Source organism: Alligator mississippiensis, chromosome 12 (assembly GCF_030867095.1).
Source record: "Alligator mississippiensis isolate rAllMis1 chromosome 12, rAllMis1, whole genome shotgun sequence".
Lineage (NCBI taxonomy): Eukaryota > Metazoa > Chordata > Crocodylia > Alligatoridae > Alligator > Alligator mississippiensis.
The window spans coordinates 29,747,329-29,764,408 of NC_081835.1; the positions used below are offsets into that span (position 1 = coordinate 29,747,329).

The 17,080-nt window shown below is 45.2% G+C and overlaps 1 protein-coding gene across 2 annotated transcripts in view; it reads right to left on the reverse strand.

Annotated features, from left to right (window-relative positions):
* Nucleotides 1–17,080, reverse strand: part of CFAP92 (cilia and flagella associated protein 92 (putative)) — a 114,790-nt gene that overhangs the window by 1,976 nt on the left and 95,734 nt on the right. The window contains exons 14-17 of one of the 2 annotated variants that reach the window (XM_014596846.3): nt 15,285–15,426; nt 13,161–13,333; nt 10,998–11,197; nt 3,682–3,812 (exon numbers count right to left, since the gene is read on the reverse strand). In XM_014596846.3, coding sequence (XP_014452332.2) covers nt 3,682–3,812; nt 10,998–11,197; nt 13,161–13,333; nt 15,285–15,426 — 646 coding nt within the window. Of the gene's footprint in view, nt 1–3,681; nt 3,813–10,997; nt 11,198–13,160; nt 13,334–15,284; nt 15,476–17,080 lie in introns of those variants that run through there. The other variant, XM_019495418.2, reaches the window with a different exon arrangement.

A 17,080-nucleotide genomic window follows, 5' to 3' on the forward strand; every position in this document is an offset into this window, starting at 1 on the left:
CTTATTGACTGAGGAAACATATTACAGCAAGGAAAGACCTGTCACCTAACAAACCACATGAAAGGTATTGAAGTACTAGTTTAACCTTATAATAAACATTTTCTGAGCCTAGTGAATTTCTGCAAATGGTTTAAGGCAGAGGTGGGCAAAATATGGCCTGTGGGCCCCGCCCAGGCACAGGAAGCAGCCTGGGCTGTGGTATATGTAGGGCTGGGGTGGTGTGGCAACTGGACTCCATTTCCCAGTAGCCCCGGTGATAGCGGCTTATTTTGGCTGCTGCTGCTGGACCCAGCCCGGCTGCCTAGGCACCCTGACTCATTTGTCCTGCACCCACTGCTGGGGGACAGAACCATGTGGGCCTGGGTGCTCTGCTGGGTGGCTGGGATGGGGCAGAGCCACGATCTGCTCCCTGCACACCCTTGCCCATGGAACCAGTGCCCATTGCAGGGGCATGTAGGCAATGAACTATAGCTCTGCCCTGGCCCTGTCCAGTGCTGTCACTGCCCTATGATACCAGCCTTGCCAGCCTGTCCTACTCCTGACTCCCATTCCCTACCCACCCATGGCCCCGTACAACATAAAGAGTTTGGGTGAGCTGCTGGGGAGGGGTGGGGGGAGACATAATTGCCCAAATAGTTACCCACCCCTTGTTTAAGGGCTTTACAGTGGTTGTCATGCTAAATATTCTATGTAAAATTTATGTCTGTCCTGTGGTTCTCGACCCGTATATACATGAAGCACCCCTAGGAAAATGATAGCTCTTAGCTTTCATTTGTTTCTTGACTACAAAAAATGGAGTTCTTCTATTGTAAAGAACTGAAAGATCACAGCAAGTATGGATTCTCTTTGAAATCTCTGGGTTCATCTTGTAAATCATGTTTGTACACTGAAGAGTCCTAACTGTGTGGCACCCATGGCACCCTTAAAATAACCTTGAGGCACCCTAGGGTGCTGCAGCACTCTGATAATTATTAGTCTATACCAAATCATTATCTGATACAGAAATAGTACTATATTTAGGAAAATCATAATATATCCAGTGTTAGCACTGGGAAAGCTTGTATTACTAGGCTGCTGTCTCAAATGAGTGGGAGAGTCAGGCATAGAAGAAGGTCTAGCTCAATGATTCTCAACCTTCTTAAGCTTAAGGCTCAGAAAATGCTAGGTCTTAGCTGTCACTTGTTTCCTGACTACAGAAAAATAACAGAACAATTCTTCTAGTACAGGTAACTCCAAAAGACCACAACAGGCCAGAGTGTTTTTGACACTCTGGATTCCTATTTGAAATCTCTGTGGTTACTGGCTGAATCAGGTGTAGGTGTTTGCACATCTAACAATGCACAGTGGATGCCTCTACACATGCAGTTAATTAAACTACTCCTGGGTAGAGCATCTACACATGTGCCCAGGACAGCAGCAATTTGAGTCTTGGCAGAGCAGGACCAAGCTGGCAGGGGGCACCGGGGGTCAGCCCTAGGCTCTGGGTGGTGGTGTTGGGCCTAGGTGGGACATGAGGGTGCTGAAACTTAGGAGCTGTGTGGCTAGGCAGCAGGCAGGAGTCTAGCCCCTAGCTGGCTGGGTTGATGGGGCACAATTTATGCCCACGGTTAGTGTCTAAACATGCATTTAATTGCAGTAAATTACCCTGGTGTTAACCCTGCAGCATTAATTAGTTTAGTGCAGCCTAATACCATTGCACATGTAGATAGTGATGCTTTATTCTGCAGCTAATTAGTCTACTCCGCAGTTAAGCCCATGTGTAGAAATGAGGCCAGTGAGTGAGCATCACTAGTCTAAGTCAAGTATTGCCATGTTCACCCATCCCCAAGTGATAGTAGATCTTAGGGAAGACACCCATGTTTTAGGGCTCCTCAGAAAAAATGTTTGTTGTACCAATCAATCACATAAACTCCTGGAGCCTAGCCAGACACTGTCTCCATCCCATAAATGATTTTCCTGAATGGTGCCCTTTGTAAAACGGATTTGAAGTGGCTTGTATTGTGTTGAATGCTCGATATGTCACTCAGGCTTAACAGACAAGGGCTGCAGGCTTCTTTAGTAAAAGTCTTCCAATTTTACTAAACCGCTGTCTGAACTGTTGCATTGCTGGGAGTACAGAGCTATGTCCAGCTGCCATGGTCAACACCTGCGCAGAGGAAAGGAGGTTTTGATGGCAGAAAAATATTAACCAAACAAATTCTTCTGTTGCAAAGAATGCAGGAAGTCCACAAATCAGAATGTTTTTCACACTATGGAATCATGTCTGCACACCTAACAGTGCACAACACCCTATAGTACTCTTGAAAGGATTTCAAAGTACCCCAGGATGCTATACCACCCTAGTTGAGAATCACTGGTATATAAACTGCATCTCCTCCCCTTCCTTCTGCATGACTTTGGGCAAACATGGCTAACTAACGACCTCTCCCTGTATTGACAAATACAGAGCCAGTCATAGCCACTCTAACCACAAAGCCATCAGATGCCACAGATCCAATACATGTCTAGCCCAGATGTAATAGATCTCATCCAGTGACCAAATGCCCTCATGGAAAGTGGGTGGGTAAAAGCAGACAAAAACTGCTCCAGAATGAATGAACACAGCAAAAAAGACAAAGCAGCAACACACAAACACAGGTAGATTACTTTTCACTGAACAGCCACTCACTTTTTGCTTTCTCAAACTTGTACTGGAGAAATTTACAAAAACCACCTTCAAAAGCCCAGCCTGGGAACAAAAATTCAGCACTGGACACCAAAAACCAGGGACTAAACAGAGACAGTGACTTTGTGTTTTATTATAATCTAACTGCTTAAGCACTCTGCACTCCATTATTCTTCCTCTTAAATGGTGTAGCTCCATCTGCTTACCAGCATATCTGCATTTATCAAGTCAGGCTGTGTGAAGCTTCGGTTGCTGATTCAATTTGGCAGAGATTTGGCCCGATTAGGTGGCTAAATCTCTAAATCCAAATTGAAGCAGGAGACCCTTTAATCTCTCCAAATCGAATCAGAACCCTCCAAATCGATTCGGAGAGATTCGGAAAGATTTGATGATTCGGACATAGACACAGCTTTAAATGTTTTTTCTACATACCTCAAGGTACCAGGCAGCTTGTGAATGCTGCGATGGTGGGGCCGATAGAGAGTCCCACAGGAGCGCGGGGGGTCCCCAGAGTGCTTAGCAGCAGACCTGGAAGTGGATCAGAAGCACTTCTGGTTCCACCGGGGAGCATGCTGGGGGGCCTCCCCACACCCCCCCCGCCTCGGTAACTGGTGCTGCTTGGCTCTGGGGGCATATGCAGGGGTGTCCCCCCCCTCCCCCCCAGCCAATCGCCAAGCCAGGGGGAGAGGTGCAGGGGCGGGGTCCCTCAGTGCGCTTGGCAGACCCAGAAGTGGTCTGGAAGTAGTTCCAGTCTATTTTTGGGCTTGCCACCAAGTGCATGGGTGCCCATGCTCCTGTGGGACGCTCCATCTCTGCTCTTTTTACAGCCCTGCTCCACTCGTTTGATCTATAAGGTGCAAATCTACTCTGTCTCTCTGCCTTTTGACAGGCTGTTTTCATTTACATATAGAGGGTTTCAGAGGCTACTGTTCCATTCATTACTTAGCTCAGACTGCATCTGCAGCTTGATGCAGTCAATCCCCTTTTGTCCATTGTATTTGAGTCTCCTTAGTTACCTGAATCCTGTGTAGTCACTGGAGCTGTGGCCTCGTCCTTTGAGGTGTCTTGATGTAGCACAAGGTTAGTTCTATCCCTTCCTTCCTTCACTAGTCTTTTGTAAAGAAACGAATGTGCATAACAGTGCAACCTGAAGAAAAACACTTGTTTAGTGTACTCAAACGTACGTGTGTGTGTGTGTGTGTGTAATAAAAAGGGATTTGTTAATTTTAATGTAAATAGTAGTGCATTCAAATGCATAGGTCTTGTTGCCTATTCTATGCCATGAGAACTGATACAATAGTTCTTTTTAATTATACAGTTGCTCTCAAGTTATACAACAAATCATGTAAACCAGTGGTGCTGAACCTTTTCCTCTGGCAGGCCAGAGGGGCAGTACCTGGTCTAACCGTGGGTCCCATAGTAATTCAGATCCAGCAACTGGGGCCGGCAGGGTGGCTACCATCTGGTCACCAAGAGAGGGGGTAGAGGGTATACCAGCCTGAGCCTGGCCCCACAGTGGGGGAGAAGGGGGGCTTCACTTGGACCTGGTAAGGGGGTGGGGCCTGGGGAGAAGGAGGTACATAACCTGGCGGGATCATAGAGACATGGCTCAGCCTCAGGGTGGGGAGGGGAGGTAAGAGGCATGTCTTGGCCACAGCCTAGTCCTGCACAAGGGTGGTGGGATGGAAAGGGGGCTTGACCCAGGCCCATGGGGGACAGCGGGCCTGGTCTGGCCCCATGGGAAAAAAGGGGGCATGGCCCAGTCCCAAACCAGCCCCATGGGGAAAAGGGTGGAGCATGGCCCAGCCTCACAGGGAGAAGCAGGGGCACAGCCTGGCTATGACTAGGTATGCAGGGCATGGGGTTTGGGAATTTGGCAGGGGGAGGGTGGGCGTATTAATGGCCACTGCTCTCTTGCCACCAAATTGCTCAGCCTGTAGGGAGCACCGCAGGCCAGATCCAATGTCTCTGCAGGCCACGTTTTGTGTGTAGGCCTGGAAGTTGAAACCCCCCAGCTCTCCCAAGTATAACAATGTAGTTTTAGGCAAGCAAGCTACACAGTAGAGTCTTGCAGTATCTGAAGGTTTTATGGCAGTAATTGTAGCTAATACTGAAAACTAGGTGCAAGCAACTGAAGTCGCACACAGTACTAAAACCTTATATTTATAATGAGATTTGATCACATAGATTGTCTCTCTCTGTCACTGGAATGAAAGTAACAGGTATTGTTCAAGCTGTTTTTCTGTTCATTTTTTAGCTTTGTATCCTAGGTTACATGGGCATTTACCTTTAGCAGCTATTGCTTCCTGCTCTAATACAGGTTGGAAGAAATATGCACTTAAACAAAACAAAACACAAAAAACCTGGCACTGCAGAATATACTTCATTGTGTCCCACAGCTTCTGGTTTATTTGTAAAAAATATCATGAAGGACTGGTGAATTACTCCTATCCTTCTACTGAATAATCAGGGGTGGGCAAAATACAGCCCATGGGCCAGATCCACCCCGCCAGGCCATTGTCTCTGGTCCACAAGGCCCCTCCAGAAACAATTGTTACCAGCCTACAGCTGCCTCTTTGAAAACAAGTGAGAGGTGTGCTTTCAGCAGTTGCACGCCATTGGACTGGCGGGCTCTGTGCTTCTACCTGTTGGGCTCCCGGCACTCCGTCTGGGAGCCCCATGCGGAGGCACTGAGTGTGATGCCACGCAACTGGATAGCTGGTGGGGGAGGTGGGTGGGTGTTGCCCCCCGCCACAGCACACAGCCCCTGGCACCAGCAGTAACAGCAGGTTGGGCTTGAAGGCATGCACAAGCTCGCTGGGTCCGATCAGCTCTGTGCTACCATATGCAGGTCCCAGGATTTGGCCAGAGCTGTGCACCACCAGGGAGCTGGCCCAGGTGCACCCTGAGGGCCTGCTGCCTTCTACTGCTGCTGCTGGCAGCAGGGGCTGTGCACCATTTGGGGGGGGCATGTGGTGTGGGGCCCACAGTGACCCACGCAACCCCCCACCTGCTCCCCCACAAACCCCATGCCCATTCCACCACAGACCATCCCACAAATCCCAAACCCCCACACCCCCTCACAAGATGCACCAAACTCCCCTGCACCCCTTCACAAACCCCACCCACACACAGTATACAAGAATAAAACTCTATATTTGAGCTATTATGCAATCACCTCTATATACACTGTGCAAACACATGTAAATCAGGAAAAACTTTTTTTCTGAATAAAATTAAAATATGTTTTAGTAGACGTTTGATTTTTAGTATATGATTTGGTTGGTTTTTTTTCTGGTTCCAAGATGGCACCCCCCCCACCCTCCCCTCCCAAAAAGAATACATCTGGGACAAAGCAGGTGGAGGGCGAAGTGACTTCCAGTGGCAAAAGTCAGGGGTTAGGGATGGGACTTCTGGTCCCAAGATTGTAATCAGGGGGTGCAGCGCCTGCCAAGGAGCCGAGCTACCCTTGCAGCTCTCTACAGTTCACCAAAAATCATTAAGTGGCCCTCCAGGCAAAATAATTGCCCAGCCCTGGAATAAATATACTCAAAGGGCTGAGGTCACATAGCGACTAAGCAAAGATAAAGTTGGAATAGACCATTGATTTCTTGCACATATAGTCATTAGGGCTGTGCAAAATGGCAATGTTTTGTTTGATTTTTAGATTTACCATTTTGAAGGGACAGTGTTTCATTTCACTGTTTCAAAGCACTGTCCCATTTCGTTTTGCCTAAACTGTTTCACTGTTTCAATGCTGTTTCAACACATTTCGGCGTTTCGCCCATAGACTATAATGGGGAATCAGGAAAATACCTATAACTTTGTCATTTCTTGCCTAATTTGGATGAAAACAGCAGAGATCATAGCCCCTTCTGAGGCCATAAAATCTGTCATGGTATAGCGGTTTCTGGGAAACAGTACCTCAAAGTGTTCAAAGCAAAACTCATGATGTGTGAGTGTGAAGGCACAGGGGGATGAAAACAACAGGCATGGTAGTCCCTGGTGAGACCATTAAGCCTGCTACCTTTCAAGGTGATAGGTGCAGGGGTTTCTGGGAAACCACACCTCAGACTGTTCAGAGCAAAACTCATGACATTTGTGACTTTGTGTGTGTGTTAATGGAGAGCAGGATGAAAACATCAGGGATGCTAACCCCTTCTGAGGCCATGAAGCCTGCCAGCTTTCAAGGAGATAAAGTGCAGTTTCTCTGAAAACACTTCACCTGTTGTGGAGTAGCATCCCTAGAGATGGTCGTGATACCCACTAGGGCCCTGTGACTGCCAGCTCTGCCCTGTGGGCGTCTTCCCTTTTCACCTGCCACCATGTCTTGTTGGAAAAGGTAATAGATAGGGAGGCTGCCCTCGAGCTTCAGCTTAGTCATGGTCCTAATGGACCCCACTAAACCCTGTAGGTTCTTGGACCCCCTTGCTGGGACCCACTCTAAGTAGGTGCCTCAAGGGGACACCCTAAGCCTTATGGGCTAGATGCGTGGCTCCAACCATCCCTTACCATGCCCCGTGCCTTGCAAATAGTATATCAATATCAACCCTGTAACAAGGTCTCAGTCTTGCTCTACCTTCTATTGTCGCTGGGCTCTCTATGCCCCTGTCGCTGCACCTTCACTGGCACTGGGACCTCTACACAACACGGTAGTGTACCCTAATGAGGTCTCTTCCTCCCCTACAGCCTCAGTCCGGTCCACCACTTTAAATAACAACAGGTAAGCAGCACAGTAGCACTAGCATCTCAGGCAGCCAAACTGTCACAGAGCCTTTCTTTCCTTTCCTGCAGGAGCTGCTTCTCCAGCAGCTTCCAGAGAACTCTCCCTGCCAGCCCCAGCCTTGGGGCTTAGGTGTGCCCAGGGTCCTGCCTCCTTCCAGTCAGCTGACCGGGGACAGGTGCTAGGGATGTAGGTTGTAGCCATGTTGGTCTAAGGACATGGCAGACAAGGTTCTTTGGGTCAATCTCATATCTTTTTGTAGACCACTGAATAGTTGAAGAAATATATCTTACCAAGCTTTCAGATTGAAAACCCTTCCTCAGACTGAGGAAGCACCTGCAGTTGGTGTGTGTGCTCTTTCTGGATGGAAAGAATAGTAAAGAAGTCAGAGGCTGGCATGCAATGCAGGCAAGAAAGCCAGTCAGTGAAAATGGAAATGGAGGTATCAGGGGGTGAGAGACAGGCTGGGGGAGGGGGATGTAGCAGGTAAAAGTGGAGATGTACAGCAGGTTGTAGTGTGTCATAATTCCAATGTCTATATTGAGTCCATGAGTTTCTGTACCTAGGAGGTTGGTGAAGTACAGTTCATAGGCTTGTCTTTGAAAAGTGGTATGTAAATTCAAACAAGCACTGAACCTCGCTAACCTCATCACCAGAAGTCAATTTCCTACAGCCCAAAGCACACTCAGTAGTTTCCAGACCATGCCATGACAAGACATACAAAACCTGCCAACAATATCTCCAGTATGGAGATATCATCACAATACAATACATGTCTCCATCAGGGCACCAGATGCCCTGATGGAAAATACATAGGAGATACCAAGTAACAACTGTGCACTAGAGTGAGCGCACACTGAAAATCTATCAAAGACACGAACACCCAACTACCTGTCTCTACCTGGGCCCCAATACTCAAAGGAAATTTACAAACCACTTTTCACAGATAAGCCTATGACTTCACTTCAACCTCCTGTATACAGAAACTCATGGACTCAATATAGGCATTGGAATTATGACACACCACAACCTGCCGGACATGTAACTCCCCAGGTACCTTTCCACTTCTACCTGCTACATTCCCCTTCCCCCCATGGCAGTTCACCCTGCCCAATGAGCCAACCCTGCACCATGTGGTTCATGGCCCCCATGATCTCTGTTGCCATGTGGGATTCATCCATCACCTCGGCTTGAAGGAGAGCCCACTGATGGTCGCACCAGTGCCCTATAAGGGAGAGGTAGGCATGATCACCCCAGCTGCTGGATGATCACCCCAGCTCTGGATGTCTGAGGTGAAGTGTAAGGCTACCTGCAGAGCTGCCTTGCACAGCTCCTCCCTCAAGTATTCCCTGCATGCCTCATACAGAGAGGGCACCACTGTCCTGCTGAAGGTGGTGCATGCAGGCACTTGGTATGATGGAGCCACAAGTGCCATGAGCTGCCTGAACCCTGACCACTCAACTAAGGAGAAGGGCTGGCCATCCAGAGCAAGCATCTCCACAGTGCTGTGGGTGGCCTTGCTCGCTGTGGTAATGCACCCCCACCCCTGTGTGCCTGCCTTTCCCCCACAGTTCAAGGGTGGTCTGCCTCTGCTTCGGGGGAACGGGGGCTTTCAAGCAAGAGGGGGGCTTCTTTTTGGGCACATTGCCAGTGGTGCCAGGCTGATGAGGAAAAAGGGCAACGGGGTGGTGCCTGCAGAGATGCATCAGCATTCCCATGGTGCTCATGCATTTCGCTCCCTTGCCACAGCTGGTTTTGGCTTGGCAGTGCAGGCAGGTAGCATATGTAGGATCATTTGCCAGCTCAAAATGATCCCAGATCACACTACCCACTTGTTTCTGGGGTGCGGATGTGTGTGTGTGTGGATGCTGCCTTTCCCCCCTCCTCAGCAGGCAGAGGCACAGCAACAGGAGGAGCAGACTCACTTGAGCCACTTGCCTCCACAACCTCTACCTCAACCTCCTCCGAAGTGCCTTCTGGGGAAGGAGACCTGCCTCTAGAGGAAACTTGTTGGGTGTGGAGCACAAACTCAGATGATTCCCCCTTCTTCCCCAGAATTTCCCTTGCTATGGCACTCAGATCCAGATCCAGCTCTTCCTCTGGCACTGGAGGGCTCAGCCTGGGAATTGAAATTGTGGTGGAGAAAACTGTAATGCTGGTGCTGCTTCTTGTTGTCATGGTGGTGGTGCTCCAGGTTGTTGTTATTATGGCAGGTGTTATTGGAGGGGATGCAGACACTGCTCCCATCTCCTTGGTGCCACTAGCAGGAGAAGCAGCATGGCTGCTAGTTGTTGGAAAGAGGTTTCATCTAAGTTTTGGTGGGGGTGGGGACTTAGAGCTCTCCCTCTGCCCCCTTGTCCGCCCTGGCCAGAAGAGTGGTCACCTGCCTTTCCAGCACGCTTCATGTTTGGTGTACTGGAAAATCTGTGTGTGTTTCTGTAATGTAATGTATATATTTATTTAATATATAAATATATGTTCTGTAATATATGTTGTGCTTTCCTGCCCAGACAATGCAGACTGTCAGGGAAAACACAGATTTCTTTTATGTGGAGAAAGAACTACAGAGAATAACAAAAACAAAAAGAGGGTTTTGGGGGAGGAATAAATTGAAAGGAACGGATTAGGAAAGGGTACTAGGGTGTTTCGGAAAGGATTGGATCCCACTTGCTAGGAACAGACTAGCAAGTAGGACGTGAGAGCCTTTCTGATGCTGCTGGAGGACACAGCTCAGTAAGGTGACAAAGGCACAGCTGACAGCTCATTTCAAACAATGCTGTTATGCTCCTTCTCCGTCCCTCCCCCAGAGCACAGGGATTGGAAGGGACCTCAGGGAAGGATCACAGTCACTGGCCAACTACACAGTCAATATCAGAGCAGTCCTCCCCCCCTCTCCTCTTCCCGCTCCTTAGTTTCTATTTCCCTGCAAGCCTGGCTTCAAAACTCGAAACTTCAAAATTCTTGAAACGTTTTGAGTGCCCTTGTTTTGTTTTGAAGCTGTTTCAAAGCCTTGTGTTTCATTTCGATTTTGGTATTTTGAGCTCAAAACACATTGAAACACCTTTGAAACGAAACATCCGTCGAAATTTTGCACAGCCCTTACAGTCATAAATTATAGGAGTCCATTAACTTCTATTAATTATTAAAAACCTCTGTTAAATTTTGGTAAACCAAAATATATTAGCTAATCAGCTTAAATTGTATTTCTTCCCTGTTCATTTTAGCAAATTTCAAAAGAGCTTGCATCAATATTAATACTTTCTCAGGCTCTCCATCCACTAAATTAAGCTGAGTACTTGGCACTGAACCTAGGTACTCTTGATAAAAGTGAAAATTTTCATATCAGGAGAGCTTCAGGACACATTCCTAATGGCACCAACAGTTCAGTGTACTTTGGGCCTGCTGAATTTCCCATTTTCGCAGCATAATAAATATTACAGAACAGTTTGTGTTGCTGTGCACTATAAAAGTTACTGTGCTGTGTGTCAGTAGCTGGATATTATACTACTTACATGGGAAGTACTAAAGAGTAAAGTGACTTAGGATCATTTAGGATAACTATAAGGTATTATGTCAATTCTATGCCTGTTAACTAATTAAGTGCCTTACTTGAAGTCTGCTCCTCTGAGCTTTTCAAACTTCTTATGTTCCATGTTGTAGCAGGGGATCATATTTCCATTCCACTTCAAACTATGCCGCTCTTCAATCCCTGGCACAAATCCACTGATAGCACTCCTTGTTCTGTTCACTGGGCTTGCAGAACTGATATCACGTGGTGCATTCTGCAACACTGACAGGGCAGGGATAGGCTAGGAATATTCATGTATAAAAACAAAGTAACAACAATTAGTTTCATAGAATGATTTATGCTTGAGAAGCAGAACAGGGCTGCAGCCTATGCAGTACTGATAGATATCTTAAAAGAGTACATAAATAATTGCTCTGGATGGCTCTAAAGGGCAAACTCTCAAAGAGCGTTATGGGAACCCTGCTGTTGGTGCCAATGGCCCCTAGCCACTGATAAGACCCAGGTCATCCCATGTCTGTGCAAGGGGGAGCATCCCCTCAGGCTGAATCAGCCTCAGAGGGGTCCAGCCCTGGGGAAAAAAAACCATGATCCCACCAGGGAGTGCCAGCATTCTCCCATAGCTGGAAATGGGCCTCTGGGAAGGCTCAAGCCTAGGCCCATCTGCCTCCTTCCCCCTGCATAGATCTGGGCACTGGTCTGTGCAAGGGGTTGGGCAGCTTTCCTTTGCATCTGGACCTGTCCATCCACCAGGAGTTCATAAGAGTGAAGCTTGCTTTCACCTCCCTCACAGACAGGGCACAACCTGGCCAGGTATATAAAAGAACAGATCTAATGCCACTGAACATGGGCCAAGCATGCAGTGTGAAGAAAGTTCTCAGTGCTTACAAAGTGGCTGTAGCTACAGCCCACTGATTTAGGTCCTGCTTTATACCGGGGGGTGGGAAAGCCTGATATTCTCCACTGCAGATTCTGATTTCTGGTACTTCATGACAATTAAGTTAGAAATGTCCATTTCTAAAATGATTTATTCCTGCTGAGGTCCTAACTTTTCCTATATGGCTGTGTCCATCAGGCTGACTGACCTAAGTACACTAACACCAACTTCAAGTAAGTAATCTAATAGGACTATGGTAATGTTGGAATGATGTTGTAGTCATGATGGGTCAGGAAATATGCAAGAAGTAAGGATTTTTGTGGGTGATATCTTTTATTGGATGTCTCATCCCAACCTTGCAGGTGGTCCAATAAATATCCTTGTTTCCCTATCAGGATTATATGATTTATATACAGTTAAATAAAGGATTGGGCACTAAATTATAGAAAACAAAGTCCAGCCTAGCCATCAGATTAAGCACAGCTGAAGACAGAGAAGATAAGCAAAGTACTACTGAGCCCAAATTATAATAGTGTGAACTGGAGGAAAGGAGAGAGTTTGATGGTGTGCTGCTGCATGTCCACCTAACACAAACACTGGCTTCCCTGGTTTAATTCTGCTTTCCAATAAACAATCTTGAAGTTCCTGCATGTGCTTTTTCTAAGCATTTGTAGCTAAAATGGAGCTTAAATTTTCTTTGAATAAATAAGTTTTAAAATAGCTCCCTTGTTTGAATCATTGATTTGTGTGCAGGCACTGGTCATATGATTAATCCAGCAAAAGAATAGCGAGGTGCAGGCCATATATCTTTTTCTATTTATGAGTACAAATCCCTGAATCCTACAGGGTGAGATTGGGGAGGGAGGTCTGTGGTGTTTCAGTGGCAGCTTGCACTGCAATCCTCAGAAAGCCAATCAGTAAGACTTTATGATGTGATATTGGCTATTAGTCAACAGAACTGGTGTGAGGCCTGGCTTTCATTGAAGAACATTACAATTTATCTTCATGGTGTTAACCCAGATTGCAAAAAACCTCTTCCCCCTTCCACTGGCTGCTTGATGACAAGCAAAATAACCAGCACTTTTTTTTCATTATCTTTGACCATCACATAAGGAACAAGCCTGCTCAGTCCGTGTGTTGGCAGGAAAATTTTTCTAGGAGTTTCATAAAGGTGAGTTAAACAGTGTCATGTACAGCAAGGTTAATTAACAACATTGAAATTGTTGTCTACTTCAACACAGTATCCTGCAAAGCTAAATAAGCAAATAATTTTAAAGCACTTAAGATTATCTATCAGAACAGCAGATGCTCCTCACATGCAAATGCCAAGTAGTATCCATAGTGGCTCAGAGAAGCATATAATAAATACCTCCAAAATCAATCCTGGTCTCTTAAGTGAGTATTTTGCTGGCACATCTTTCAGAAGTCCCTGGAGTTTGTTCAGTTGAGAGCTAGCTTTTGGTCCATGTGCAGTTAGCTCAGCTGCTGTGGAGCACCTATAAACTTTCAGCTTGGTGTCATCAAATGCCGGTGTCAGTGAATCTTCATATGGTGAAGTGTTGATTGAAAAAGAAAAAAGTGCATAAAGCAGCAGTTACAGGAAACAGCTTGTTTAAGCAAGCAAGGACTGCTACTCTGCAGATGCAAGTATAAATAAACAACTTTCTAGCATGGGTGCATCTGGACCGCAGCACAATTAGAGCAAAAATAATAGCTAATGCTCACACAGGGAGGATCTAAATGCAAAACCATCCAAGTCAAAGATGAACCCATCACACAATCAGAAACCCTATGGGGGAGCTCAGATTTGAAATAACAAGTGTACTGCTAGTCCAGGGTATACTTTTAATAGTAAAAAGCTGTAATTCAACAGACTCCAGCAGGTGTAATCGTTCCCCCACTTTTTATCCCTAAAAGTTCTAATTTTCTTTCATAAGGCTCTCCATTCCTTTTAACCATCTTAGTAGCTATTCTCTGAACCCATTCCAGTTTAAGTTAATTTTTTTTGAACGGGGTGGTAATCAGCAATGCACAGTATTCTAAACGGGGTTTTACCAATGGCTGGTATTAGCGTCTCTTTGTTTCTGCTGAATATTCTTCACATAATACACCTTAGGGTTGCACTAGACTTTTTCACAGCTGTAGTAAGCTGGAAGTTCAAGTTCAGCCTATGATCAACCAATACACCTGGGTCCCTCTCTCTTTCTCAGTTGTCTTCAGTCTCAAACCCCCAATCTTATAGGCATTTTACAGTCCTAGTGCATGCCTTTGCACTCTATACTATTAAACTTAATTCTGTTCCACAAACCTCCTATATATTCACCAAGTCGTGTTCTGTATTAGCATTAACATTCTTAGTATTATCCACAACTTCCATGAGGATATGTCTAGTTCCAGTACAGTGGATGCTGATAAAATGTTAAACAGAATAGGTCCTAAAACCAGTCTCTGAGAAACAACACTCATCCATTCTTCAGTCAGATAACTCATCTTTCAACATAACCAACTATAATCTCCTTTTGAGACAATGCTTTACCCCCTTCACAATTGTAGCATTAATCCCAATTCTCACTAGGTTAGCCAGTATTTCCCATGAGGCATGGTATTAAAACTTTTGCTTAACTCTAGATAAATTAAATCCATAACATCACACTTTTCCAAATCTGTTGTCGCATCACAGAGGGATATTAAATTAGTCTAATGTGATCTTCTCTGGATAAATCCAATTCTGGTTTCCATTTACTTCCATGGCTTTCAGTGTTCTTTCCTTCTGTATCTGTTTTAAGACTTTACCTACTATTGAAGTCAAGTTAATAAATCCCTCTTTCTCTATGTTTTTTATAAATAGACAGAATTTCCTATTTTTCAGTTATGAGATACTACCCCTGACTTGACATGTTTTAGTTTAGTGAAGAACAGTGAATAAGAAGTGCTATTTTGTATGCAGATTTCTTCATTATTCTAGGAAGGCGATTATCTAGATTCCACAGTTCTGTGACAGTAACCAATCTAAGTATTGCTTCCATGTCAGATGTGATGATGAACTTTTCAAAGAGTGTACAGAAAACTGCAAGTCCTGATGCTTAGGATGGAGAATGACAACATGCACTGTGCAGATGCCACTGCTGTACAGCTGGTGGACGTGGAATGCTGTGCACATACAAATCCTGCCTCTCAGCCTCTGTGACCTGAGGTGCAAAGAATCACTGCAGATACAAGTTCAATCCAACGGGTAGTGCTTGGTCAGGATCTCAGACTCCCACAGCTTTCCTACACAGGCGGCCTGGACTTATCTTTTTGTGACCAAAGAATTTTTCAGTATTTCCTCTATTTACCCGCAGCTTTCCGAAGTGTTAAACTGAACATATCATAATAGGAAGCTGCAGAAACATGTGCCTTTATATAGCTGTAGATGTGTAATTTCAGGATCATGCAATTATAAACAATCCTCAGGTTAAAAAAAAAACAGAACAATCGAACGGTAGCTAGTTACCTGTCTGACTGCCTGCTGGGGCTGATACTGTGAAGTAATCAGGTGTTTTTTTGTATAGGTCAAAATCTAGGTGTCGTTTGTCCCAACTCCATGTGTCTCGATTCACCACTGGTTCCAAAAAGTTAGCAAACAGCTTGTTCTCCTGCCATTTGTAAATGAAAGTTGCATTTCTTTAAGAAGTTGTTTTGCTGCTAACAGAAAGTAGTCATAAAAATCATGTCAGGACCTGAAGGGAAGGAGAGGGATTAAAGCTTCCTTGTCAAGGTACTAATCTAAGTACCATATTACTTTACTTGGACAGGACACTGTTTCTGACTTCCCTCTTTCTGGGTTGCCTTTCAAATTATTATTGTTGATTCACAGTAAGACTAGCCTCGATAGACTATAATATAATATGTACCAATACAGAGCGCTGGCATCTTCTAGATGAGATATAGAGGCCATGTTTTATAACTAACTAGCAAGGAATTGTTTAATTACATATGAGCTTTCTCTGTAACATTAAGAAAAGGACTTTGCCATGTGTCTTGATACAGCTATTGAGCTGGCTTTAGGGCATGATCTATCAGTCTGAATGAAGGACTCTTTTGGTGACTTACAGCAAGTGAACTGATATCTCTGGCACAATTTCCTCATTTGCAGGACTTTCATTGAATAGATATAGTCCAGAACTTAGCAGGTTAATGTCTTACAGAGAAAAAAAATCGGAGCTTCTTAGTATAAGAGCTGGGCCAGAAAGTAAAGAGTTAAACAGTAGTTCAAGAACATACTGCTTCAGGGTTTAGCTTTTCTTAAGGGGTGATAGATTGCACTTGGTGACCTAAAAAAGAGGCAGGGCACTCTCTGCTTTAATTCTTCTGCTTCACAGTACTGCAAATTTCAGAATCTTTTCCTACTTGACTAGACTCTCAGAGAGGTAGTAACACCTAATTACAGGTGTTCCTGTAGATTAAGAAAGCTTAACTGTCCTCTGGAAAGGAAATGGGAACTATGAAAATGAAGTGAACCCCCTCTTCCACTTTACCTCCTGACGACAGCCACAGAAATCCAGCCAGCCATGAAAAGAGAGGGAGGATTTGATTTATTAAAATGCATATCTTGGCTTAGTAGCTGGAAAGCACTTTTAGTAATTAAGGCAGCAGAATAAAAATAGAGCTCCTTAATGGTGTGCCAGGAGGACCAGTAAAACACTGTGGGACAGAGGAACTTATTCCACAAAATGGCATTTCCACAAGTGAAAGGAAAAAAGGAGGCTTAAGCAGACAGGTTGAATTTATAGAGTGAAGGGGAGTGCTTTCAGAGTTCCCAGCTCTTTGGAGAGACATTCCTTTTATGTCTGACAAGTGGTGGATGTTCTAAAAGCTGAGGTGTACTTGAGACTGTCAGCATTTCAGTGACAAAGAGCTCATTTGTTATGGTCTGATACCTGCCACAGAAAGTCTCAAGTTTAGCAGCAAATATTCTTCATCTCCATAGAGGGAGGGAAATCATTTTGATGGTAGCTAACTTGATGCATGGAGCTGAAAGCAGGTGTCGGTGTTAGAAGAATTGGATTTCACACCCCCAGCCCTTTGATTTAAAAAAACCCCCAAAACATCCTGATTTCTGGGGAAACAAAATCCTGCCGGAAGTTAGTGTTTAATATTTTTAACATCACGATAAGTGTAGGCCAGTAACTTGTTTGATAATAGAAAGCAACGTTACATGGCTTTACATACTTGACTGTCATTTATTTTTGTAAAGCGTTTTAAAGCAGGAAAATGTAAGGACTAAGCAAGAATATATCACACAAAACC